Source organism: Cydia pomonella, chromosome 4 (genome assembly GCF_033807575.1).
Source record: "Cydia pomonella isolate Wapato2018A chromosome 4, ilCydPomo1, whole genome shotgun sequence".
Classification (NCBI taxonomy): Eukaryota; Metazoa; Arthropoda; class Insecta; order Lepidoptera; family Tortricidae; genus Cydia; species Cydia pomonella.
Window position 1 is genome coordinate 23,064,745 of NC_084706.1, and position 27,906 is coordinate 23,092,650.

General features: G+C 39.3%; 2 protein-coding genes across 2 annotated transcripts in view; one reads left to right on the forward strand and one right to left on the reverse strand.

Moving 5' to 3' along the window:
- Positions 1 to 27,906, forward strand: part of LOC133517310 (SH3 and multiple ankyrin repeat domains protein 3) — a 382,488-nt gene that overhangs the window by 89,916 nt on the left and 264,666 nt on the right. The gene's annotated exons all lie outside the window — the stretch shown is intronic.
- On the reverse strand, positions 3,080 to 10,751 carry LOC133517281 (facilitated trehalose transporter Tret1-like). Its single transcript, XM_061850514.1, has 8 exons — positions 10,562 to 10,751; positions 7,885 to 8,114; positions 6,379 to 6,699; positions 5,894 to 6,008; positions 5,040 to 5,120; positions 4,317 to 4,534; positions 3,974 to 4,156; positions 3,080 to 3,335 (listed from the first exon to the last, which is right to left on the reverse strand). Exons 1-8 carry the CDS (start codon positions 10,596 to 10,598, stop codon positions 3,099 to 3,101), a joined length of 1,422 nt encoding a protein of 473 aa, XP_061706498.1. The 5' UTR covers positions 10,599 to 10,751; the 3' UTR covers positions 3,080 to 3,098.

A 27,906-nucleotide genomic window follows, 5' to 3' on the forward strand; every position in this document is an offset into this window, starting at 1 on the left:
AAAGATTTGTATCGATTTATATCAAGTAAAATAAAAGATATATTGTATTAATGTATGATTGTATGTGCTGTGTGATAGTGATAATATATTTAGCTCTATTTTTAGCTCCTTGCACTACGTGTTCACTTTTGATATATGAGTTCAGAAGGCTGTCTGGAAGAGGTCGCTTTCGAGTGATAAGACTGCCTGTTGATACCTACTTACAATTTTCTTCTAAATATTCATTGTAATTTTACAATTTACATGTAAAATATATTGTTATTGGAGCAATAAAGACTATTTAAGTACTTAAAATAAATATTTTCTGTAAACATATTTATAAAGCATCAAGCTTCCGCCTGCTCGTTTGCCTCGTATATCTTTAAAAAAACTAAAAGAAGGCTCAATTTATGTGTAAACTTAACCTTATTTTCATTACATTACTCTTATATAGTGATTTTCCGACAAATACCTGCAAAAGCAGACTAAAACTCTTGCTAGGACCTCGTACCAACAAAAAATCAGGACATTGAAACACCGCTACATATAGAGACGTCAGCAACACGTACGTGCCAAGATTGGTGAAGGTACTCCACAAGGCAGAGTTGCAAGCCATTTTCACCTGGTATTCATTCCAATAGTGTAGGAAGAGTTCAACTATAACGATCCAGTATTAAATGATCTCTAACGATATCAGGGGTTCTAGCCAAGACTCACGTGACTATTTCTATATAATATTTAAGTATCGATTTGCGTTTTCTATAATCAACGATTATCATTTTGGCTAGAACCCTTGGACCAACATAGTTATGGTGAACAGACATTCTCTTTAACCTTTTCGACGCCGTGTCAAACACAAAAGCTGTCACTCGGACGCCACGTCACCGAAGTGTCAAAACTAAAATTGAATTTTATGCATATGCACGTAGGTTTATGGCTCTGTGGTCCGTGACGGATTAATCTGTCTTTGGCGTTGGACCCAAAGAGCATATAATCACTACGTGGTTGGACCTACCGTGCGGATATATTCGTCATTGGCGTCTAAAAGGTTAACTGAGGCTGTTGGTTCTTACTGGTTCTTACCAACAGTTATTACTCGTATGGTCAGCTACGAACTGAACTGGTGGATATTTTTTTTTATTCTGATATGAGAAAAATATAGTTTGTGTCATCCACGTTGACGCGCAGATTTGTCAAATCGAACTTTTAATAACTAATAACATCACAACACGCGTCTTTGTGAATGACACGATATATAAAGGGCTAAGGTTATTGATGTTATTGATATGATTGACTCGTCAATATTCCTCGGCGTAGAATCAGGCGATATGTATTGTAGTGTGTAAGTAGTGTAACTACCTAGAGAAAACAGTATTCTATAATTTTATAAATATAATTCTCACATAAATTCTAGACTAGTATTTTTATACAATTTTAGTGTTTGATGATCCTTTTGTGAAATTCTCATTACTAAGTTTGCCATATCTATAATAATTCAATGTTTTTTGAGAACAATAATTACTACATCAATAAATTGCTCTGATATTTGATTAAGATGATATTTGTAAAATTTGACGATTTAAAAGTGCTTGTTGATAGGAACTTAGGCCAGATTCTGTACCTAAATTATGTCTCTCCGTGAGCAATGGGAACATAGATCCCACTAGTACCTAGACATACTCGTAACCACCTCTCAAAGCACGTAAAAGCAGACACCCTACACCCTACGCACGCCATTACGATCGCGTTTTGATCCCGCAAGTGCGGCGGGACTGAAGTGCATGGCCACCCTACAATTCCAATCCAAAAGGACATAAAAATTCAGATTTTCAACTGCGTTTCTCACCTTTCTGAACGGGTTGACGACTTCTGGATACGTATGCTAAGACAGCAATTCTTATTGCTTTGGTATTAGAGTCTAATTTTGAGTAATCCGCCGATAATATGGGGGTTGCATTTCATGGCACCCTATTTTCGTGTTGTCATGTTAGTCTCATTTTTTATTGTCGAGTTTACGTAAGGGTTGGAAATTATTTATTGTTTTGTTTTGACTGCGATTGCTGAAGTGTTTTTTCTGCATAGCTGGCAATTTGTAAATTAGCTTGTTTTCTGAAGATACGTTTTCATAACGTAGGCACTTTTATATTGATTTTTTGCTTTTTTTTTGTAAATGTGTAACAGTTGAATATGTGCCATTGATTGTAAGAAACAAATCAATACTAAGTAAATGCTAAAAAAAATCATGTAGTGCTTCGGTAGTACTTCAGCTATAAGAACTAATAAGAAGGAAAAAAAACAATATGATTTCAAAATTCCCTCTGAATACGTCCTCAGGTCCTAATGTACCTTTTCAACGTAATCAATTTCAATGAAACTGTAGAGCCACAACTTCACAGAAAATCTTTTAAAAACTTTCCACGACTTACACATTACACATCCCTTTCCTTGTTATTTTGATGCTGATTTGGAACCTTAAAGATACACCACTTATATATTCTCAATAACTGCCCTTACCATGATTCGAACCTGGGACCTCCTGCCTCGTAGACAGGGCTAATACCAAATAGGCTAGAGGCGGTCTAATTAAAACAGAATTTTATCGGGTCTATCGAGAATAAGTTTTTATTGCCTTTATTTCAGAAAGCGGTGGTGGCCGAGTGGATATGACGTCCGACTTTCAATCCGGAGGTCGCGGGTTCAAATCCTGGCTCGTACCAATGAGTTTTTCGGAACTTATGTACGAAATATCATTTGATATTTACCACTAGCTTTTCGGTGAAGGAAAACATCGTGAGGAAACCTGCATACATCTGCGAAGAAATTCAAAGGTGTATGTGAAGTCCCCCAATCCGCATTGGGCTAGCGTGGGGACTATAGCCCGAGCCCTCTCGCACATGAGAGGAGGCCTGTGCCCAGCAGTGGGACGTATATAGGCTGAATTATTATTATTATTATTTCAGGCGTTTCGACACAGGTGACACTGGTCGTGGTAGCGGATAACTGATACCAGCAAAGTGTCAAAACAGAGATTTGTGTAACTATCCGACGTAAAGTCTATGAAAAAGTTATCAAAGAAAGGTGAAGTATAAAATAAAATACATTTAAAAACAATAATTTAATCACGCACGACGGTTTCGCTTTTTATCAAACAGCGTTTGAATAACGTCCACCGGCAACCCTTTCGTCTCCGGCAAGAAGAAGTACGTGAACACCGAACTGGCGAAGCAGACAGCAGCAAAGACGTAGAAGATCTGGCCCAGGCCGATGGCTGCAACCAGCGGGGTGAAGATGAATAGGATGATGAAACTGCAGAGCCACGTCCACTCGATCACCAACATGGACAGAATGCCTTTCACCTGGAAGAATTTAGAAAAATACCGGGTGATTTTGGGATCGTGATCATGATATTAAAACTGACTTTGCGCAGCTAGATGATGTTGATACAATTCCTCAGGATCTTGGTAATCTGTCCTGGATTATCCTACGTAAATGTTGCGATTATTTGTCAACACTACAAAAGTTATCATCGAAAAACAGATAATTTCCATGTCCAACCCCTAATACAGGGACGGCGTTGATCCACTTTGCAGCTTGAGAGACTGAGTATAGCACGCAGCACACGCTTCAGGCGAGTGAGGAATACAGCATGAGAGGCTGAATATATGACTGTCTCTTACTCCTACTCACCTCAGGTAAGAACACCTCGGTGCTCAACACAAGAGATAGTTACACGCAGCGCATGCGAGGCCACATTTTGGAACGACGCTTGTGGTTGAACATGGAATTTTAAATATTTCTATGATAACTTTTTATGGTGTTGACAAAGAATCGTAAAAATTAGGTTGGATATCCCTAAACAGATTCCCAACATCATTACTACATTTCATAGATTGTTTGTCATGACAATAAAAAGTTATAGTCAAAAAACCGAAAATTGTTATGTTCAACCAGAAGTATAGCGTCGTTCCAGCATGAAAAGCTGTCTTTTTCTCACCTCGGGTAAGAACACTTCAGCGCTCAACACAAAGGGGATAGTTCCAGATCCGAGCGAGTAGACCACGCAGAATGTGTAGATAATTACGGCGGTCACGGCGTGCGGGGCCCAGCTCATGTGGATTTGAGAGCCTAGCAGCACGCAGCACACGCCGGAGGCGAGCGAGGAGTATAGCATGAGAGGCTGCGAACAGACAATGTGATTAATGTTATGACTTATTCTGTAGAAAAATCAGAGTTAAGAACATAGAACAAGAACATAGTTTTGTATGGAGCACTAAAAATTTGCTCGAGAATCGCTCAGATTTGTTCATACCACAATTAATATCATAACTTCACTATACCTTCCTCCCAGCAACATCCGTCAAATACGCAGCCACCAAACCCGAGACCAGCGTGATTACAGAGAATATGATGCTGGAGATGGTAGCGGACATTGTGGGGATAGCCTTGGAGAAGAGCGTCTCAGCGTACACCTGCACCACCACCAGGCCTTGGAACACCGAGGCCGTGGTTAAGACCATGGTTACCATGAGAGCGCGACGGGTTGGATAGGATTTCTCTGCAAACATAAATAAGCTATTTGAAGAAACATGTGCTAACAGCAATCGGCTTAACTGAAGATAAGTAAACCTTAATTCTTTGTAAATAGGTTTATGACTGGTTAGTTAACATTGTCTACGCTATGATGTATATTAAAGTATAAGTAATCTCCCCTTATATCAACGTGCCTTTTTGACGTCTAGAATTAAGTACACTTCAGCATCTATAGTAACGCATAAAACAATGCACCAAAAGTATCTGCCACCCTTGAAAACTCACGTTCTAAAGTAGGTACTTTAGATAGGTATCTGTCGCAATCTAGAGAATTGTTCAATACCTATTTATAATTTTTAATATTACTCATTTTTGTTATTAGATAATGGTAAATAAATTTTATGATGCCTGCACATAGATGAAGCCAATGGTGTAGTTACCGCGATAGACTACAGTCGAGTAAATGGTGAGTTTTTTAATTCACTTTTGTATAGCAAACGCGTTATGATTAATAAGTGGTAGTTACTTACTAATAAATTGTAAGGTGGAAACCTTCTGAGCTGGCTTCACTTTATCGCTAGACCGAAGTTTTCGTTCTTCTGCCGGAATTTCTGCAAATATGAAAAAGTCATTGCGTTACCGACCGTCAATCTTAAATTACACCCAGACCATTCAAGCGACTTCGCCCCTTGTATCATCTAGTTGGTCTGATTATGAATTAAAAGAAAGAAAAAAAATACATTTATTTAACGCCATAACATAGTTCATAAAAAAGAAGGCATGCAGACATAAGAGAAAATATGGATTTCTAGAGTTAATGGCGACACGTAAATGTAATTGGAAAGATTGGAAAGGTAAAGTCATTAGTTAATTTAAGTTCTAGTTGTACTCTAGTTGCCATGAAATTCGGCGTCGTTGCATTCCGCCTTGACACATGCTGAGTGGCACGCATTTTAGTGGTAATTGTTTCCTGGTCTAGGTATCAATTTTTGTAATCAGTTTCACACCAATTAAAAAAAAATCTATTGTTTCTTTAAAAAGGTTTTAAAAAGTATCAGGATTTGCAAAAATTGTCTTGGTCAATGTCAATACGGGTAGAATAATGTAAGGTCCAAGAGGACCAACTCCGTGGAGATGGTGTGACCAAATATCCGCCCAAATGGACATCACACTGTGCAACGCTTTCCACAAAAGCAATCGACAGGGACAAGTGGAGAGCTACCATAGGGAAAATTAGCAATCTTCAGCAGTGAGGGACCGACTTAGGAGGAGGAATGTAAAGTCAATACGGTTAGGTGTGGCTGCGGGGTAAGTATAGCTAGCCTTCACATTGGGGCCTGTTTACGCATACCATCCATGTGTATGGGTAATAACCTAAATTTACCTGTCTCATCCAACTTAGCAGCGTCCAGAACACGACGGATGGTTTCAAGTTCTTGTTGAACCACCTTTGAAGACACTTTTGCAGCTCTGTAGAACGCCATTGACTTAGCAGCTTCCTGAAATCAAGATAATTAAAAAATCTTTTGACTTGGAGTTGAGAGAAATTACTGGTTTTGCGATAGTAAATTTATTTGTTATTGTTTGCATTACAAACTATTATGCTACTACTTACACAAAAATGAGACTTGAGAACTACGTGTTATTGAGCAAAATTTATTTCTTTATTAAGTTAAATTACTTTCTTCAATTACTCGATAAGTCCGGCTAATTCTAATAATGATTATTCTTTTTAGTGTGGCTGCTAATTCCCACCTGATTGAATGTATTCATGAATATCTTAAAAGTACGAAAATCTCCATGAAAAAGCGACTGGTTGCGATTCAAATAGAATAAAATAATGCTTAAACAAAGATCAACAATACGTACCTGTTCTCTGCCTCTCTTCATCAAAAACATCGGAGATTCCTTCAGAAAACTGAGCAGCACAACTCCAACCACAGCAATGGACAGACAAGTATAAACCATTGGATAATAATCCACGTATCCACCCAACGCATAGGATACGATCATCCCTACAGCATAGAAAATCACTGAGCCGGAGGTCATGCCGCCTCGGATGGACTCCTGGCAGAATTCACTGACGTAGAGAGGGACGACCAGGAAAGCAGCACCACCGATTCCTGATATGAAGATTGCTGTGAGGAGGACCTCGACACGATTGGAGACTATTATCATGACCCAGGCGATCTGGAAGAGGATTGTCATTGTCAATATATTAATGAAATATTTATCTTGAGCACAAAAAACTTTCGTAACTAGATAGTTAAGCTTATGAGACGGCACAAAGTAACCATCGTATATATATATACATATAGATATTATATATTGTGTGGAGATATGCTAGACGGAAAGACCTGACAATTCGTTATGCAGTCTCCATCAGATATATCGGAGCGGCCAAGGTGCTCACAAATATCTGAACACGTTTCTATTGTCAAGGCGTTAGAGTAGATCTTCAGATATGTTTGAGCACCTCGGCCGTTCCGATATTTCTGATGGCGACTGTACATTGCTGGTCCAATAAGTGAATCCACCACCATCATTTTCGACCAGAAAATGTAACGACGAAATTGACAATGTCAGGCATCAATGGTGAAAGTTGTGAAATAGGCACCTGAGATCTCGAGGAACATTTTACTTGCATCCATTTTAACGACTAACTTTTTTATACTACGTTGGTGGCAAACAAGCAAACGGCCCGCCTGATAGTAAGCAGTCTCCGTAGCCTATGTACGCCTGCAACTCCAGAGGAGCTACATGCACGTTGCCGACCTTGACACTCCACACCCTTCTTGAGTCAAACACTAACTGTCAAATAAGATTGATTTTGATTGATTGTGTCTTGTTTTTTTTACCGAAAAAAAAATATTCTCTTGTTTTCCATTCTATTTCAAGAATAGGTACACGAGTAAATAGTGCTGCTTACAGCGCAGAATTTTGACGATAATGTGTCTCTCCGTATATTGACTCTTCAGATCTAAGGTCTTCATAAATGTGGATCACAGTATAGCTATTGGAAATCTTTTGTTTAATCTAAAATCAACTAGGAACATGTTTGATATTTCCTGTATTATAATGACTTTGTTATCATTCTAATACTAAACTTCATCTCATTATCAGTTTAATATTTGACAATCATCTGGTGTCATCAAGATGTAAGATATCAGTAATGCCTGCCAATAAATATTATCTCAGCCCTAAACCTATTTGCGTCTGATTACTGAACCATGTATTTACAGTATTATGTGAAGAATGAGCAAATGGAACTTGATAGTACAGTTACAAAAATTCACTTTTAGCCATTTTGTGTGCGTTGCATCTGTGATGCCTTAGCTTAGGTGGGCATAAAAGGAATACCAGCCTTCAACTCACCACATGCATAATAGAGAAAAGCGTCGCACAATACTTCCTCCCAATCACATCGAGTAAGAACCCAGCGGCCGGTGTTGACACAAGGGCTCCGATGGAGGACAGACTCCCGAACAGAGCCTGCTCGGCCTTCGTCATGGGGCGGTGCAGCGTGGTGTTCTCGGAACTGAACAGCATGAGGGTTGATGAGGGCCAGGTGAACGTCACGCCCATGCTCATGCACAGGTAGCATACTGGGGAAAGGACTGTGTGTCAAAATTGGCTAAAAACACGAGTCAGAATTAGGTTCTTATATTATTTTCATTACTAAGGGAACCAAGCTGCATTCCGACACAAAACTGAGATATTCATATTTTGGAGGTATTTATATAAACTTTGAATTTAAACTGTCATACGTCCAACTAGCACTAAGCTAATCTACGCGCGGCTATCGTGACCGCTGCTCATGCACTGTTACGCAGCGTCTTACGTAAGCGAACAACTCGCGAACGCGAAGCGAAACGGCGCGTTGGCCCACAGAATTCGCGTTCGCCACTTAGGACACTTCCATAGGTATCAAAGGATTGATTCACCCAAGCAGCGCCGCATCACTTGGCGTTCGCGAGTGGTCGCTTACGTAAACCGCTGCGTTAGTGCTTGAAGGTGGGGACCTAAGTTCTCCCAGATGTATCGCGTGAATGACTCAAATCCATTTTAACGACCGAGCGGCGGGTTGTGGCGCTGCGGAGGCTAATGCAGCGCGTGTGGCTGTCGACAGCGTCGACGCGCGGGAGCTGCGACGCGCAGTCAGGGTTCTGAAGGCACGGTCTGCCTTTGGCCCGGACGGTATTCCTAACTTCTTAGTCCGCGATTGTATTAGTGTTTTGGAGCAACCGCTTCTCTACATATTCAATCTGGCACTACAGAACTCTACCTACCCTTCTTGCTGGAAAATCACCAGAGTAACACCTGTACCCAAGAACAGTGTCGGTTCCGATGTGAGTAACTATCGGCCCATTGCGGTGCTGTCAGTTTTTGGCAAGGTCTTCGAAGCCGCTCTCAACAATAGAATCATCAATCAAACGGCCGCTCAACTTGATGACGTTCAACATGGCTTTAGGACTGGTAGGTCAACCACAACTAATCACATCTGCTTTGTAGACTATGTGACTAAGGCCATGGATTACCGCTCCCAAGTTGACGCGGCCTACTTTGATTTCAAAAAAGCGTTCGATTTGGTTGACAACGACGTTTTGCTGCAGAAGTTGGCTGGGTTTGGATTCACGCCTAAACTGATACATTTTTTTGCAGATTACCTACGCGGTCGTAGTCAATATGTAGCAGTGTCCGGATATCATTCCCAACCATATTACACCCGATCCGGTGTTAGTCAGGGCAGCACGTTGGGACCGACTCTGTTTCTACTGATGATCAACGATCTACCGAGGGTCGTCAGAAACTCTAGGTGCCTGTTATTTGCGGATGATCTCAAGCTCTTCCTGCAAATTAGTGAACGGGATGACTGTGACAATCTGCAGAAAGATATTGAGGCTCTTGCAGGTTGGAGTGATGCTAACAACTTGCAATTTAACGCATCTAAATGTAAAATCATCACTTTTTCTAGGGCTCGTTCACCAGTGTACGCTGCATACCATCTTCGAGACGTTCCGCTTGGAAGAGTCAGTGAAATATCTGATTTGGGACTCAAACTGGATGTGGAGCTGGACTTTAGTACACATATAACACAGATGTGTAAAGCCGCTACGAAAACGCTCGGATTCATTATGAGGGTATCAGCGCAGTTTAAATACATCAGGGTAGCGGTATTGTTGTACAATGCTTACGTCCGAAGTAAGTTAGAGTTTGGAGCCATAGCGTGGGACCCCAGCGAAAAAAAATACCAGTTAATGGTGGAGAGAGTCCAAAGACGATTCGCCCGATACCTGTACAAAAGGCAGTATGGATATTACCCTCTCCTGTATCCTTTGCTTTTCGTCTCGGGGATGTTGGGGCTTCATACGCTGGAGCTAAGGCGGAAGCTGTTGTTGTTGATGCAATACTACGGTGTAATAAACAACACAGTAAATAAACTGGACAGACTCGGCCTGTTCGTCCCGGGGTGGCGTCCCTGTCCCCCGGGCCTGAGTGCGCTGCCCGCGCGGCGCCCGGCGCGCCTGTTCGCGGGGTGCCCCGCGCGCACCCGCCGCGCCGCTAACTCACCCACGACTCGGGCGCTCTCTAATTTCTAATTTAATTTATTTAATAATCCTATATTTAATATTTCTGCAAATAATGAATTGTGTTTTAATGTATATAATGTAATTTGTATTGTATATCCTACTGTAATCTAGTTTGTAAGCGATTTGGTGTACCTGTTAGCTTATAAATGTCTAATAAATAAACAAACAAACAAACAAATTAAACAAACAAACAAAATACGTGACTTTAACCGTAAAATTAGCTTTTATCAACTTCATATTACCATATATTATACAAAAATTTTAAGTACATATGGCCCTTTAAATTTTCGACATACCCACGTATAGTGTGAGTTACCGCACTAGGGCGGTAAAGTAGCACCATATGTAGAGAATGCCTTAAGGCATTAAGTCCGCCTTTTGTATCTTGATGTATTGTGCAATAAAGATTAAATAAATAAAATAAAAAAATATATGTACTGTAAAATAAACTGTGTACTTACTTATTCCCGTACAAAGTAATTGTCGCACCAAAGACATGTTTTCTTCAACCCCAGCTCACCAGTGCCAGTTCTTACGGCAGATTGATTAAAACTGATTAATGTTTCATTCTTATCGAGTTTAAGTATTAAACAAACAAGGATCACAGAGCAATTGAAGGATTGCACAGACAAACATGTTTAGGATTATAGTTCGTGTCATCCACGATGACGCACAGATTTGTCAAATCTAACCTTTATTAACATGGTAATACGAGTCAGGGCATGCGTCGTCGTGATTGACACGATCTATAGGACCCAACGGAAATAGCAGAGGTGGGGAACGGCAGCTACATCTCGCTAAATTATTACTAATACTAGTCGTTCGTACTGAACTGGGACTCGCGGTTTGCCAAAAATATAGATCAATTGAATGCACCACTTAGTTACTTAGTGAGACAAACGGCCCGATTCGAAGAATGAATAAGACACGTTTAAGATCTTGCAAAGATCTTTAAAAGATCGATAACTAAACGACATGTGAAAATTGACGTTTATTTCGATACCGCTGTGATCCCAATAAGATCTATCTACGATATTTCTAACGTCAAACTGACATTGGTTGCCCGAATCGAGGTACTTCTGTCAATTATACGACATACAAACGATATCTAAATGAGAACTTGGTGTTCCAAGTTGAATGTAAGAACTTCGCTTCGCTCGCTCGTTCGATCAGCATGGATATAGCTGGTACCCATAATCCCAAGTTCCTTGTTTTTTTTTTGTAGCCTTTATTTTTATACTATGATGGCATTGATGGCTAATATTTTGGTGTTTATCTAAAATAATTGAAGCTAAAATATGAATATGCCGCCCAATTATATTACGGCTGAAAGTGGCCCTGCCTATGAAGCCGATGGTCCCGGGTCGAATCCCGAATCCATTTATTTGTGTGATGAACACAGATATTTAATTTTGTTCCTGAGTCATGGGTGTTTTCTATGTATATACCTAAGTATGTATTTATCTATGTATACGTATGTGTTTATCTATATCGTTGCCTAGTACCCAGAGTACAAGCAAGGTCGATTTGTGTCATCGTCCTCGTGTGATCGTCCCCAACCCCAAATATCTTATACCTTTAAACGAGCAATTCTTGTATATATATATATATATTTCCGGGATCTCGGAAACGGCTCTAACGATTTGGCTGAAATTTGGTATATGGGGGTTTTTGGGGGTAAACGATCGATCTAGATTAGTCTTATGTTTGGGAAAACGCGTGTTTTCGAGTTTTCATGCGTTTTTCTTTCGTCGCAGAATATGGTCGCTAATTTCGTGTTGCCGGCCACTGTCCGTCTGGTCCAGCGGGTTAAGACGCGGACTGCTAAACGAGTGTTACGGGTTCGAATCTCGCCCGGTGACTAACTTTTGTTTTTTTTTATATGTTCAAGTTTATATATAATTTTTTAATTTTTATTGTTTTAGACAAGCTTAATTTAGTAAAAACATGTAGTTAAGATTATCACCTATACACCACCATATTACAATAAATAGTTATAACCGAGCAAAGCTCGGTCGCCCAGGTACTATATTTATTATATGCCTAATGAATGGTGCTGTTTCATATTTAAGCCATCGCAAACTACAAAAAAAACTATTCAAGGAAATATAGGTGTATTCAAATTTAATTGAAACGTACTTAATTAAAAACAACAGGTGTTTCCACTATATCTTTCAAACCAACATTGTCTAACGGCTTTATATACGGCATATATCTGACAAGTAGTTCTCATTAAGCAACGGCCTGTATATGGCCACTTATTTCTCACCTTCCTGCTAATAACTCATGCTGTATAATGATTAAGATGTTTACTATAGAGTAAACATTTTAAGGCTGATACACACAAGATATAATCGTAATAATCAAGGAGCGTAAATACGCGCGTATGTTTGTAATGTATGAAATAACAAGCTTCTGCCTGCAAATGCGTGTGCGTGGAATAATGATGATGTAGGTATAAACTGAAATAAATGTCGTATACTAAGAAAAAGTGACCAAGACCTCCATTGCCCCAGGCTGGAAATGCTGGAATCGAACCAGCATTTTGTTGTCTCTCTGTCGTACGTGTAAATTCGTACGTTAGAGTGACAGGAAGGCAACACGTCGAACGTGATTCGCGGTAGGCCCTGTGAGTCATTCGGCCGAGTGGCTCAGGCACCTGCCGCAATGGAAGCCTTGGTCACTTTTTCTTAGTATATGACATTTATTTCAGTTTATAATTTTTATAGTAGTGTTCCCCGCAAGACTCCCCAACTGGGTACTCCGAGTTGCCGACTCGCTAAATCGAGACGGTCGCTCTATAATTCACTCCCGTCTACATTAAAGGACTCGAAAACTGACTCAATTAAAAAAAATCTTAAATTATTACTTATTGAACACGCATGCTACTCAATTGATGAGTTCATGTTTCCTTAACCAAAGATCATTGACCAAACACTTTGAAACGAAATATTATTGTTGCTTTCTATTATTGATTTTTTTCATTGAATCTATAATTATTAGGTGTAAAATTTTATATTTTTTTGACTTGTAAAATGAACCTTTATTTTACCAATAAAAATCTGTATCTGTATCTACTTGAAATAAAAACAAATTAAAGTATTTTCTGAAAATAATTTAATTTGTTCTAATACTTCTAGTAGTATAATTATGATGATTGATAAAAACTATCCTATGTCCTTCCCCGGGCCTCAAACTATAGATCGTGTCATTCACAAAGACGCGTGGCTTGACTCGTATTGTCATGTCACGCGTCATCGTGGATGACACCTTGCATTTCCAAAATGAAAGTTTCCTTAGGTTCCTGTGAAATTTTCCGGAAATTTCCAAAAAACTTTTTGACCTTTTTGGCCACTTTCTGCAACGTGCACTTTGGTAAATAAACAATATGATATCTGACAATATATGAAGTTAAAGCATTGCTACATACATTATAAAGTTAAAGCAGTACTGCATATGCATCGGGTGTGTATCGGCCCTTAATCGTTGCCACCGCACTGCATTTGTATTGTTCAGTGGTTTAATAAATTATGAATTTATGTGCTTTTATCGACACAGTAGAGTTAAATCTTGATTTAGTGGTATTTTATTTAAATTTGTGGATTTGCTTCGTAAACATATTAGTTGGACTAAGGAATTATATAAACAGTAAGTGCCACTTGCACCATTCCACTAACCCGGGGTTAACTGGTTAAACCTGGTGTTACCATGGTTACCAGTACAATTTGACACTAGGTTAACGGTTTAACCGGTTAACCCTGGAGTAGTCGGATGGTGCAAGTGGCGCTTATTAGTAAAGTAGGTATGTATGTGTCGTTTAAGTTCAAACTCAGATAAATCCAGTCGACCCTATAAGCAAATATCTACCTTATTACCTTTTCATAATTCCAAACCTGAGTTTGATGGCTCCTCTACTGGATGGGCCATCATAAACTGGTCCACTAAGATGGACCAGCGTGTAGAGGGTAGTGGTGTCGGATGGGATGGCCACGGTGTCGGTTGTTCGTCCGCACATAGACGTGGCCCATTCCATAGTACGTGCTCTCAACCATTGCACGGCCATCTCGCTGGTCCAGCTCTGGGCCATCGTGAAGAGGAGTCATCACCATCGCATGACCATCTTGCTGGTCAGTTAAGCGACTCGTATATACTTAATTTCTAGATAACATTACACTCTAGAAGATCACAGAATCAGAGATTCTAAACCTTTTCTGCAAAGTTGTACAGCAAATTACAATTGTGACACAGCGTGAACAAATACAAAAGCATATTACAGTGATGGTATCATTCACCTGCCATCGAGCGTTGTTGCCGACCTCTGACCCTTTAGGTGTTTTATACAGGAAATCTACTTATTTACTGTAAATTACAAATTATTATAGTTTGACAAACCATTATCGTCAGTAGAAAAAGCCGGCAAATTTAAAAAATGTAAGCGCCAATGTTTGTTAAGTATTATTTACAAATTACGATGTGAAAGACGCAGTTATTGTGGTAAATAAATTGGGTGTTTTCTTTTATATATTATTTAGAACTAATTTTGATGTAGTACAATTCAGAGATGCTACAAAATGAAATTGCACTATAACGAACCATTCTTCCTTCTGCCTTATCCTATCTGAAATGGAGTATAGCTTTTGTAACTTTATTTTTCCCTGTCAAAATATCATGAAATCACAGATAAGCACCACAAAAGTGACATCTATAAATCAAAATAAAGCAGTTTGTATTCATTTCAAATTCAATCATACACTCTTATTCAGAAATTGAAATTCCGTGTTAATATAATACCAATTCAATGTTGTAATACTGATATCCTAAATAAGAAACTGGCAGTATGAAAAACAATATTTTGGCGTATTAATGTAAATATATGATTTAGGAGATATGGAGTATATAAAAACAGTTTAAATAAAACCTCGTTAAAAAGGAAACCGACTTCAAAAAATATAAATAAAATGGGTACTGTCACTATTCCCTTTAAAAACGCTTGCAACTGATATATTTGAAGGCGGGGCCAAGCCAAATCTTAAAAGCATGAAAGCTGCCCCCACCCACTGCCAAAAGAGTCAGACCTAGATACGTTTGCAGCGATTTTGATAATCTAGATAGTGCAAGTTTTATTTTAAACGTCAAACTTCTATGAAATTTTGACGTTTAAATAACACTTGCACAGGCTAGGCTATCAAAATCGCTGCCGACTTAGCTTGGTCAGACTCTGGTGCAGTTCGAAAAGAAAGAAAGAATGATCTCATGAAATATACGCCCGTAACTGTCAGTTCAATCTTTCTATTTCGAGTTACCAGAGGCACAGAAGGCCTACCCGAGTAATAACCGTTGATAGAAAACGGCAATTGAAAGCGAAATAATGTATGGAAATGATCATGTGATTTTTCGTTACACCCGTCATTCCGATACTTTTTTTATTCGATCGGCATTTGTCGACTGTCATTATAGCTAGGCGCCCAATGTACGTATTAGAGCAAGTACATGCTACCAATACGATAATATGTTCAAGAATAAAGCCCTTTTTGCGGCGAATCTCGTTTGACAGTTGATTGAGACGCGCTGTCAATGCGCGTACAAGTTTTTATTGCCTTCCGCGAGCGGTTGGCGAAGTGCTACGTTTTTCCGCAAGTGGACTAGCTATTTTTATAAGTTAAGTAATAGGTACTCGTGTGATCGCAACAGGGCCCATACATTTCATGCCGTTGGCGGCAAAATTACGTGACGCTATATAGAGTATGACTCCAATTAGTATAAATAATAGATTATCAGATTATTAAATAATACATATTTCTGATTTTCAATAGTGTGTTTTACGTAACACGTATTTATTTTTCTACGCGTCAATAGGTAATTTATTTAAATTTGTAGTATTGTATGAAAACTTTCTGTATGTTAAACTACCCCTTGGAGTGGTAGGCCGTCGGCTCCCGACCGATTATGCCATTTAAATTTAAAATTTGATTAATTGAAATAAAATCCATCAACTCAAAAACGAAGAGCTTGAACCTTGAAGAGCTACGTCATTTTTGCGTCATTGGCATGAAATGTACGAGCAATGTATGTCTCACGTTAGACCGGGGCGGGTCCGCTTCGTTTCCTATGGACATCATGTGATCACTGGTCATCTGTCATAGAAAAGTAAGCGCCGGAAGCCCCGTCCGGACCCGGCCCTGTCTAACGTGACTTTAAGAGATTTTGAAAGCTAAATAAATCCAAACTCTGTTTATAAGCTTCAACCACTTTCATTCTAAATTGTTATTAGATAAGTATTGCAATTTCTTGTAATTATTCGTTGTTACCGCAATTTCAAGTTAACAATAATCTCTAACCAGTGTTTCTTAGTCTGCCGTAACCAGTGCTGCCCGTAACGTTTTTAAATCTCAAAACTATTTACACTATACTGCGTAGACAAAGATTTATTACACAGGGTATTAAAACTGACTTACACGTGACTACAAATCATCAAGCAACGTTTTATTAAGATGCTAATTACAAAACAAGGCTAAGTTATACTACTACTAGTACTAATTACTATATTTAAAAATTATCACAATAATTAGACCAATGGACTCATTTAAATACAATTTTAATCCAACATTTTTAATTCATTCCAAAAGGCAATTTTTAATTTCTGCACTGAAGCTGCTTAAAGACTATAAACTGTTTACTTTTAAAATGAAAAAAAAAAATAACGGATATGATATTCATATGATATACATATCGGATTTAAACCGGCATCGTCGTCATCAGCGTCGTCGGTATCAAATGGTATTCCTTCCATAAGTTCCGGAAAGCTCAAACGTACGAGCTAGGATTTGAACCCCCGACCTCCGGATTGAAAGTCGGATGTCAGATCCACTCGACCGTAGTCGCTTTACATCTATAATTGTTAATGCCAACAAACTAAATTCTACACTACATGAAATGTTCAAGTTGTGTGACCTTGAGGAAACAATGACTAAAACCAACATCAATAAGACTCGGGTTTTGACAATGAATGGGGCTTCAAACGAAACACCCTGTGGGTGTTAAGGGGGAAACTAGGGATGTCAATCAGAAGAAACCGGCCAAGAGCGTGTGGGCTATGTGTAGGGTTCCGTAGTTTCCGCTACTATTGATGCTGTTCCTGTAACACAAGCCTTATTGAGCTTACTGTTAACTGTAAGAGTCTATGCCTTAATGTATTGTTACATAATTATGTTTTATTTAATAATTTTAGACTTTTATTTCTCCCTTTCAAAAGAATTCAGCACGCAATGTATGATGGCTAGTTTGTTTTTATTCAAATCGTCATACCTACTTATTACTGACGAGTTGTAATAACTGTCACAAGTGATTACGCAATACATTGCCGTTCGAAAAAAATCAAATTAAATTACGCTCGTTTAATCAAGGCTAAATTGAAAATTTCTTCCAAAACCGTTTCTTCTTCCTCGCGTTGTCCCGGCATTTGCCACGGCTCATGGGAGCCTGGGGTCCGCTTGACAACTAATCCCAAGATTTGGCGTAGGCACTAGTTTTTACGAAAGCGACTGCCATCAGACCTTCCAACCCAGAGGATAAACTAGGCCTTGTTGGGATTAGTCCGGTTTCCTCACGATGTTTTCCTTCACCGAAAAGCGACTGGTAAATATCAAATGATATTTCATAACAAAACCGTTTCATAGCACAAAAACCTATGTCTCCTTTCATTATGCGGATGTACTAAAATTATACGTTGTAAAGACACATTCTTCACAGTAAATCAGCAATGCAAAACGTGTCACTTTCTGTGGAAATTTCCGTCCTATTTTCATAATTGTCGAGTGTGTTTATAGGCAGCCCTGGTCTGTCCCCTTTTATCCCGGCCGCCATCATCACTTTGTCATAGGTCCTTCGCCTCGCGTACTCAGAGGTCGGTATTCTGTACACAATGAGCTACGTTTTTATGTTTGTTCTCAACTTCAACAGCTAAGGCTTTTTTGCGGCCCTTGATTTCTTTGCTTGATGCGAATATGTATATAAGTCTATATATACAGGTATCTATGTATACAGGTCTCCACGGAAGACCAGCGTCAAGATACCTGAAAGGTAACTTGACATCAAGCTGAGGGGAGACCTTTTCAGTGACGTTTATATTTTTTTACTAATAAATGTGTTTCAATAGATTTAAGCAACATTGTAAGCGTCCTGAATAAATTTATTTTCTTTCTTTCTTTCTAATATAGTCTATCCGTTTTTTCTAAGATCAAGTACGCCATATAATAAATGTATGGCGAACTTGATCTTAGAAATCAGACAGGCTATACTAATAATATGAAAATGAGATGAAAATGAAAATGATTTATTTCATATATGTTAGGTACACATATGACAACAAGGGTGGGTCTTCCTAGTAGGTAAAAAATACCTGTGTCAGGAAGCCCCGCTCCTCCGTAATAAACAGTGATTGTTTGTAACAATTGTAACTATTTAAATAAAAAATGCTGCTCGTGTCATTTGCAGGCCACAGCCGTATGCTCTTGATATTGCTACATTTTTTTAAAACACATATTGTAAGACTAATTGGCATTAGTACTTTTTTTTTTTTTATAACGATAGGCAAGCGTTTGACCACGATCTCACCTGACTGAGTACTGTTTGACCGAATATGTCATTACGATGTCTGCAGTCGAGTGTGAAATTGTGAATACACTTTTATAGTTAATCTGTGCAATGAACTCGATATGCAGTTAAGTGAAGTCGACGACATAATAATTTCAAATTGATTGACTTGCTTTTAGACTACTTTGGTAAAAACACACGCAGCTCGCATGATAGAGACGATGGCCACACCCTTTCGTGGACTAATCTTACCATAGTAGATTGTTAACCAAGGGATGAAAGGTAGGTCGAGGTAGTGTGGCTCTCGAACGCAGTGAGAGCACCAGTCCGAGACTGAAATGGTGCCTTTCACCCGAACTAAACACTCTACTTTACATTTCGAATGCGAGGAAAGTGCATTAAAAAGCACGGTTTCAGTAGTATTGAGGGTACTTATTTATAACATCTTTATTTATGAATTTGGGAGTTAATTATAAGAACGGAAACTATACAGCAAATCCATTTATAACCAAAAATTAAATTGCTTATCGTAAAAAAAAAGAAAATAACGTACTTAGAAAGTACAGTGGTCTAGAGCAGAAACGTATCATTTTCTGGACACTTTTTAGAACAACAACGTGGGTCGTTGTTCAGAGCATGAGAAATGAAAAATTATAATAAAAACGCAATCGGAGGTTTTACTTGTCGAGAAAAAAACATTACTCTTGTTTAATTCACACTTAAGCGGTTTGAATATAGTGCCAATTACCAGCGTAGCAAATCCAACGTAAATTGTGTCCATAACTCTTTTAATCCACACCTATGACTAGATAGCAATACGTTTTCATTATACTTTCTATTACTACAGGTTCTATTGCAGGTTTTATTATGCTTTAGTCTTGGAGGATTTAACAACTGGAGACGCCTTGTCTGTAATTTTCTGTACAAAACAGTCTGCAGATTGTTGCGGGGGAGGGGCACGTCAAATGTATGCGTTATGTACAAATAGCCATGTCAGATAAACGTCAGTCCATACAATAAATATGACCATTGACCGAGGTTTTCGACAGAGGGGTAAGCTCTTAAAGGCGACTCCGGTTGTTAAATCTCCAAAGCTTTAGTAATTTTATACTTACCGTGAAATGCGCCTTGGATAAACGAAGATTAGTCTCTTCTTCTTCTTCCTCGCGATGTCCCGGCATTTTGCCACGGCTCATGGAAGCCTGGGGTCCGCTTGACAACTAATCCCAAGATTTGGCGTAGGCGCGACTGCCATCTGACCTTCCAACCCAGAGGGTAAACTAGGCCCTGTTGGGATTAGTCCGGTTTCCTCACGATGTTTTCCTTCACCGAAAAGCGACTGGTAAATATCAAATGATATTTCGTACATAAGTTCCGAAAAACTCATTGGTACGAGCCGGGGTTTGAACCCGCGACCTCCGGATTGCAAGTCATACGCTCTTACCGCTGGGCCACCAGCGCTTTTTCACCAAGATTAGTATACATAATATTATATTTATAAACTTTTTATCAAATAAGAAGATTTGTCCAAACATAATAACATAATAAACATTCACATTTATTTATGCAAATCGCCGTTTCAGAGTTTTCAAAAATCATTTTGAATGTCCAGTTTCTCTACACGAGCTGTAGCATGGTCACATTTATATCGCCCATCATCATGCATGTCACGTTCTAACAAATATGTAAGTGCAAAAGTGATAGGCATAGTGACAGGCGATAAAAACCCTTCCATGCTACCGCTGCAGATCGCATTTATCAACTAATCCTCGTGAAATTTTATGCACGCTGATGTCTAAGTATTACTTACTTGGATGGTGCGATGACCCAAAATGAGATTTGGCCTCCAACACAAGGGCACGCAATTTTAATCGGTCCTGCGCGGATTCACGCCAGCTTTTTTATACTATGTCGGTGGCAAACAAGCATACGGCCCGCCTGATGGTAAGCAGTCTCCGTACCCTATGTACGTCAGCAACTCCATCACTTGGTCGACACAAAGTATGCTCTTTCGACCGATCTTTCCTGATAGGAAGATCGGATGGGTTCCTTTCGAGTCTAAGTATCGTATGTAAAATAATAGTACATTATAGCAGAGGCCGGGAAAGGGCAATTCGTGGATGAGTTTTGGACGACGCGAAGCGGAGTCCGACAAAAAAGACGAATCCACGAATTGCTGTTGCCGAGGCATATATAGTGCTTTTGCCAAACATGCGAGGAAATAAGGTAATATAATCATAATTTGAGCATCAACCAGCACTCAAATCGGACCTTCACATCAAAAACGTAAAAGCAAATTCCCTCTTTAACTATTTTTAAAAAGTTAAAGGCACAACTTATTCTGCCATTCAATATTCGTTTATTCAATATAATTGTGCAATATAAAATGTAAGTGCACGCGCGAGATCCTTAACAGTGTCTTTGATTTTGTTAAAGAGTATTCGCACGATCATACACGACGGTCTTGTAAGAACGAGACATGTAAGGTCGACTTTCTTGCTATCTCACTCTATCCTATAGCTTGAAATGATAGCTGACCGGTTCGTGTAGAGCGGGCCGCGGATAAAATAATTGGCTGTTTGCGTTTTCCTTAGTGGATACATGTTTTTAAAAGTAAAAAAAACAATACAGTAATATATAAAAAACAATATAATGAACTTCCCGTCCGCTAAAACACGACATAGTGTTGTGTTCCTGCCGGTGAGTAAGGTTGCCAGAGCTCAACGAGGGGGGTGGGGTTAGGGTCGGCAACGCGCATGTAACTCAACTGGAGTTGCAGGTGTACATAGGCTACGGAGACTGCTTACCATCAGGCAGGCCGTATGCTTGTTTGCCACCGGCGTAGTATAAAAAAAATATATATAAAAAAAAATATAAAGACAATAATGGTGTGAATTTTTTTAATTTGAGTTTGACCATAAAGAAAAACTTCCCGTATTACTTTTGCAACAATAAGGTGAACGTTTCCGAGTATTTTCGACAGAAAAATCTTATTAAGCGTTCTGCTATCGAACCATAATAATTCGGCGTAATCCAGAAATACATTGTTTGGCGCCTCTCTAGTTAAATTATTAATTGAATTCGCAGCTGTTACGGATCCTGAGCTTATGGTTCGTTGGTTTACTGGTTCATTGGGAATAAACACAGAACTGTTGAATTTATAATTATATACAGGTCCGGTTTGCACGTATTCGAAGTTAATTAAAAGTTTTCCAATCTTAGAAATATGATTTACTTTCACGTACTTTTTTTTTATACTACGTCGGTGGCAAACAAGCATACGGCCTGCCTGATGGTAAGCAGTCTCCGTAGCCTATGTACACCTGCAACTCCAGAGGAGTTACATGCGCGTTAAACTGTTTTAATTTATTCGATTCAAGCCGCACGGTCGTTTTATACATTACAAAGATGTACGAATGCTATGTGAAAATACGTTTTAACCCTAAATAGGCCCACGGATTACTAGTTCACCGGACAATACCGGCCTGTCAGTTATTCGCAGAAGCTGACAATCGCGAATAGCTGACAGGCCGGTATCGTAAGAACTGGTAATCTTGGCAAGTCTTGTTTTTGGTCACCATTGATCATACTAGACTATTCAAATATAAATTTTAATAAAAATAAGACATGTAAATGATGCAACAGAAATCATCCTTGATATTTGATCGCTAATAACGCCATCTTCTGCATCAGATGACCGATATACATGTAAAAATAAATTATATCATCACACGGTAGAAAAAATATTGAATCGTAGATATTTAACAAAGTCGTCAACAAATAGTTGTGTAAAATAAGAAAGTAAACAAGTAATTAGAAGTAGAAATATTATTTTTTACTTATATAATTTTCGGCGCAACGATCTACGGCGTAGCAATGACGGGTATTTATCAGTTATACACAGCGGTTGTGAGGCCCATAATTACCTACGCCTCCGCAGTCTGGTGTAACAAAACCAACCAAAAGACGGCAATAGAAACTCTAAACAGCCTGCAGCGCACGGCATGTTTAACAGCAACAGGCGCCTTCTCCTCGACACCGGGGGCGGCCCTAGACGCACTGCTGGATATTATACCACTCCACCTGCAGGTGCAAAAGGAGGCTAAGCAGTGCGTCTACAGAATATGCACGCTAAACAGGCCAAAATGGCGCTCTCAAGCATTAACCAAACTAAAGGCCTGGGTTTTTGCAAATAGAACCCTTAGCATGCCCACCGATGACACGCACACTGAATGTCAGTTTAATAAACTGTACACAGTAGAAATACCTCCTAGAGACAAATGGACCAACAACCAAATGTTCGTCGAAGAGGGAAGTCATATTTGGTACACGGATGGTTCCAAGAAAGGCATTGATGTAGGATGTGGGATCTATGGTGAGAGACCTAAGCTCAGAGCCAGCGTCAGCATGGGCACACAGGCCTCAATCTTCCAGGCTGAAGTCTACGCCATCAACAAATGTGCGGAGATTAACCTGGATAAAAACCTACGACACCAACATATCTACATCAACTCAGACAGCCAGGCTGCTCTGCTGGCACTAGAATCCCTTGAGTCAAACTCAAAACTAGTCCAGAACTGTAAAACAAACCTCAATGCACTGGCAAACTCCAACAAAGTCACACTTAGATGGGTACCAGGGCACTCCGACATTAACGGAAACGAAGAAGCGGACGAACTTGCTAGAAAGGGCGCAGACACACCCCTGGTCGGCCCAGAACCGTTCTGTGGAATCACAAAACGGGATGCATATTCACTGCTCAGCAATTTAGAAAAAATAAGGGCAAACGATTGGTGGAAGTTCGTAAAAGGACAAGAACACTCGAAAGCTCTAATCAAAGGGTTCAACAGCAAAAATGCTAGGGAGCTTCTAGGGCTCAAAAGACACAAAGCCTGCGCGGTGACCAGAATTTTGACTGGACACTGTAAATTGAACAAACACATGTTTCAAATCGGAAAGAAACAAGACGCGACATGCAGGTTCTGCCATGAGTCGGAGGAGACTGCAATGCACATTCTCTGCTCCTGTGGACCACTAATGTCAAAAAGAAGTACCCACCTAGGGCGGCACGTATTGCAACCCTATGAGGTACAGAACATTACGGCCCAAAGAATCTGGAATTTCCTGGATTCAACGGGCATCAGTAATGAACTTTAAAGGGCTGTCACAATAGACCAATGACTGGTCGACGTGGCATTCAAAGGCCCACAAACTACAATAATAATAATAATAATTTATCAGTTGATTTGAGTAAATACCAGGTAAATACTCAGTATATACTCGCCCCTACCCTCTAGGCCTAATACGTGCATGTTCATACATTTTGCTAAAAACATAATAAAAGATTAAATATATTTGTCGTTCGTTGACCTAGACCGTTTGGCGTCAGGGTAAAGAGCTAAATTATGACGTTAGTATTATTTATGGCAATGACGAATGGCAATAGCGGCTTTATTGAGATGAAAGTAATAAGGGATGAGAGATTAAATTGGAATAGAGTTACCCATTTAGCGTTACACTATTTATTTTATTTACTTCATTTTCGATTTAGGAGTCCGCAGCAAGCTCAGTTCTCCATACAAACGTAGTTACGCTCATATTTTAATAGGAGTAGCTCTGAAACTTTGTACTTACTATAGGATAAGGTATATCTATGCCTGTAATTACTTTATGTAGCTTCAGATACCATAGTAAAAAAAAAATATAGCGTAATTAAGTTTTTCATACAAAACCTGTTTTTGCGCTATTACTATTACGTTTGTTTTATAAGCTGAAGCTATAAAAACTGATACATAAATGATCAACTCAATGTATGTACAAAGTTTCATTAAAATCCAACACGTAGTTTTAAAATGAGAACGATAATCGGTTTGTATGGAAAGGTGAAATTCTGCCGAGCTTGCTATTATTATCACGACTTTTCAGTCATCCACTTACACGCCCTATGGTGTTGCGGGTGTCCATGGGAGACGGTAATCGAGAACGTCTTCTCGTTTTCCTCTATACCTACCATAAAAAAAACTAACTCAAACATACCCCATATCGACTCCTACACTCCTACAGACCTATAATCTTGAATTCAAAACCAGAAGCCCCTCTTTTCCTTGAACACACCTAATCCAGGATGTATTTCAAAATGGCCTACACTTAGACAATTCTCGGAGAGCCTAATGGCTTAGTTTACGTACAGGTAAATAACTCAACCAGCGCCTTCGGAGAAATGGCAAATTATTGACTGTGTTACATTCGGATTGCGATGCGTCTGTAGTAGCGTTGCAGCGACTCGGCGAGAAGCGGGAAGTCACTGGCAAAATGAGTGATGGATTGAACGTTCTAGAGATCAATTCGAATATACCCCAAAATTCAGAACAGGGGCTGCATAACCGAAAAATAACCTTTATATAACGGTATGACGTCATACCGGTTTAAACCGAACCATTTAGGTACCCGAATAAATATATTTCGCTACCGAAAAATAACGGTACCGATATTTTTTCGGGTACCTTAACCGCTTTCATAAAGATACCCTATCAGCTTAGGCGTCGTTGCCAAACCCGCGCCTTGCGCCAACTTGGTTCCTATTGGATGAAGCTGTCTATGTGTCAGCTAGTGTCAGTAATCGTAACGAACCGCTATAGTCGTTTTCTTTTTCAGATTAGAAATTTTATAACCTCAAAACTCTCAAAAGTAGTCGTAACTTTTTTCCTCCAAAATTAAATCTGAATCTATGCACTGAATCAAAGTGTCATTTACATATTGTATATTATTGTACAGCAATATTAGATATTATAGGAACCCTAGCATTTCGGGAGAAAAAGTTAATTACCTCCACTACCTTGTGAGGTTAGAAAAATTCTATTATTAAAAAAAACGGGGTATAATTGCTACAAAGTCAGGTGGGGTGGTTAGATTTGTATAATGTTAAGTAAGTAAACATTTAATACTTACTTATACAGGATGATTTAGGAGTCGTGACCAGGATCAAGCCTGCGTATTCAGTAAGTTATCAGTACTTAACTGTATCGAACCACTATTTGTGAGATTAAAGTTAAATTATTTTTTTGTTCAATTTTTTTTTTCTGACATTTAGGTCACCCTAGGTCAATCAAATTTGTCCTTTATAAAGGTTACGTAACAGATAAAAGCGTGATTGTTTTACTTAAGTATGACGGTGAATGTAGGCTTGGTCCTGCTCATGTCTCATGAATCAGCCTGTATATAAACTAGTTTTTCTCCCAAAACTTAGCTACCTTCTTCTATAAAATCACTGCACATCTTCATTGCCAACTGTCTGATGTGATAGACCTGTGTGAAGACCTGTATATCTGTTTGCACGTCTAAGGTGTCAATCCAATTACTTGCTCAGTTGACCGATTAGGTGAAATCGCATAATCGCATTCAAATTTACTGGACCGGGCAACGGTTAGGCCACCTTTATTAGATGTCAAAGATATTTAGGATCGACCACAACACAGCATTTACGCAGCGTTTTAAGCAGCAGAGTTTTCGCTAAACATGTTGCTGCATAAATCATGGGCGTATACATTAGGCCGCGGACTGGACGAGAGCGGCGCGCGGCGCGGAGAGCGAGAAATCAAAGCCATACATTACAGCTTTGTTTACCGAAATTATTTTACGGCCATTTTTTTCGGTACCTACATTTATCATAAAGGTATCATTTTAGCTTTTGACAGCAACGTGACCTATGAGTGGATACCGTTCGGCGTCGCCTGTTTGTTTTTTTCGGTACCGAAATAATGCCGGTTGAATACCGGTATACATAGATAAAAAGAGATAGTATTTTTTTACACCGGTACCGTACCTTTATATTTCAACCGGTATAGTTTCACCTTTAAGAGGGAAGAATAGCTTTGCGATCCTAACGAAATAACGGTACTCTTTCTATGAAATTCCATTTCGGGAGAAAACGGTTTCCACTAAGTAACTAAATCTTAATAAATCATTTTAATTTCGATCACTTTAGCATAATAAATTCTAGGTTTGTAGGTTTCGCTTTTTAGGATTTTATTTTTGTATTGCAAAAAAAAAAAAAGAAAACCTAATAAACCTAGTTTTTCATTGTGTCAATAACATACAAAAAAATCATGGAGAATGGAAAATATTTAGAAGTGGAAAACCGTTTTCTCTTTTTGTATGGACGATACAATATCGGTACTGCACCGATAATACCGTAACGAAATCAGTCCCTGATTTAATACATGTAATATAGCCCATTATGGGAACACTGCCTACATACGCTCTTCTGTTCTGAATCGACGTCGAGTAATGATTGATTCATAGTTCTCTTGAGTAGCAATTTGTCTTCGAATGACGTGTTATGAATATTATTCTCACGGTTTGTAGATGTAGTTGGGATACCATGAATCTAGTATTTTCATGTTGATTTTCGTACATTGACCCGCCTGCTGCTATCTCTATTGCAAAGGCACTCTATATTTCTGTCCCACCCATGATACCGCTTTTGACAAGCATGTCATTATGCGAGCTTGAAAGCAATATAATATTACGTAATTCAAGTTGTTCATCACAATATAATATATGTACCTAATTACCTATAATTATAATTACATACTTTAATAGCTCAGAGACTCAAGCAGGATCTGGGCCTCTGACACAAGAGAGCGCCACTCTGCCCTATCCTGTGCCAGTTCACACCAGTTCGGTATTCCGAGGGCGGACAGGTCTTTAGGGCTTCGTCAGTCCAGTGGTATCTGGGACGCCCAGGCGGACGTTTTTCACCCAGGTGCTCTACATACGCTCTTCTCACAGCACCTGTAAATTAAAAAAATGTGTGTGGTAAGTGTGAGCTTTTCGGTGAAGGAAAACATCGTGAGGAAACCTGCATACATCTGCGAAGAAATTCAAAGGTGTATGTGACTATAGCGTGGGGACTATAGCCCAAGCCCTCTCGCACATGAGAGGAGGCCTGTGCCCAGCAGTGGGACGTATATAGGCTGAATTATTCCCTTTATTTATTTTTGGTCTTAGGCTAGGTCATTTATAATATGAATATAAAAGTAAAATATAAAAACACTTACAAAACAATACAAAATATATATAAACACATTATAAAAAACCTAACCTAGGGTGCCGCCAGCAGCGGAGCAGGGCCCAAGCTGCCGGTGGTCAGGGCCGCAGAGAGAGGAACCGGCGGACTATCCACGCCGTGTCCAAGATCACCGCCTTCTGCATC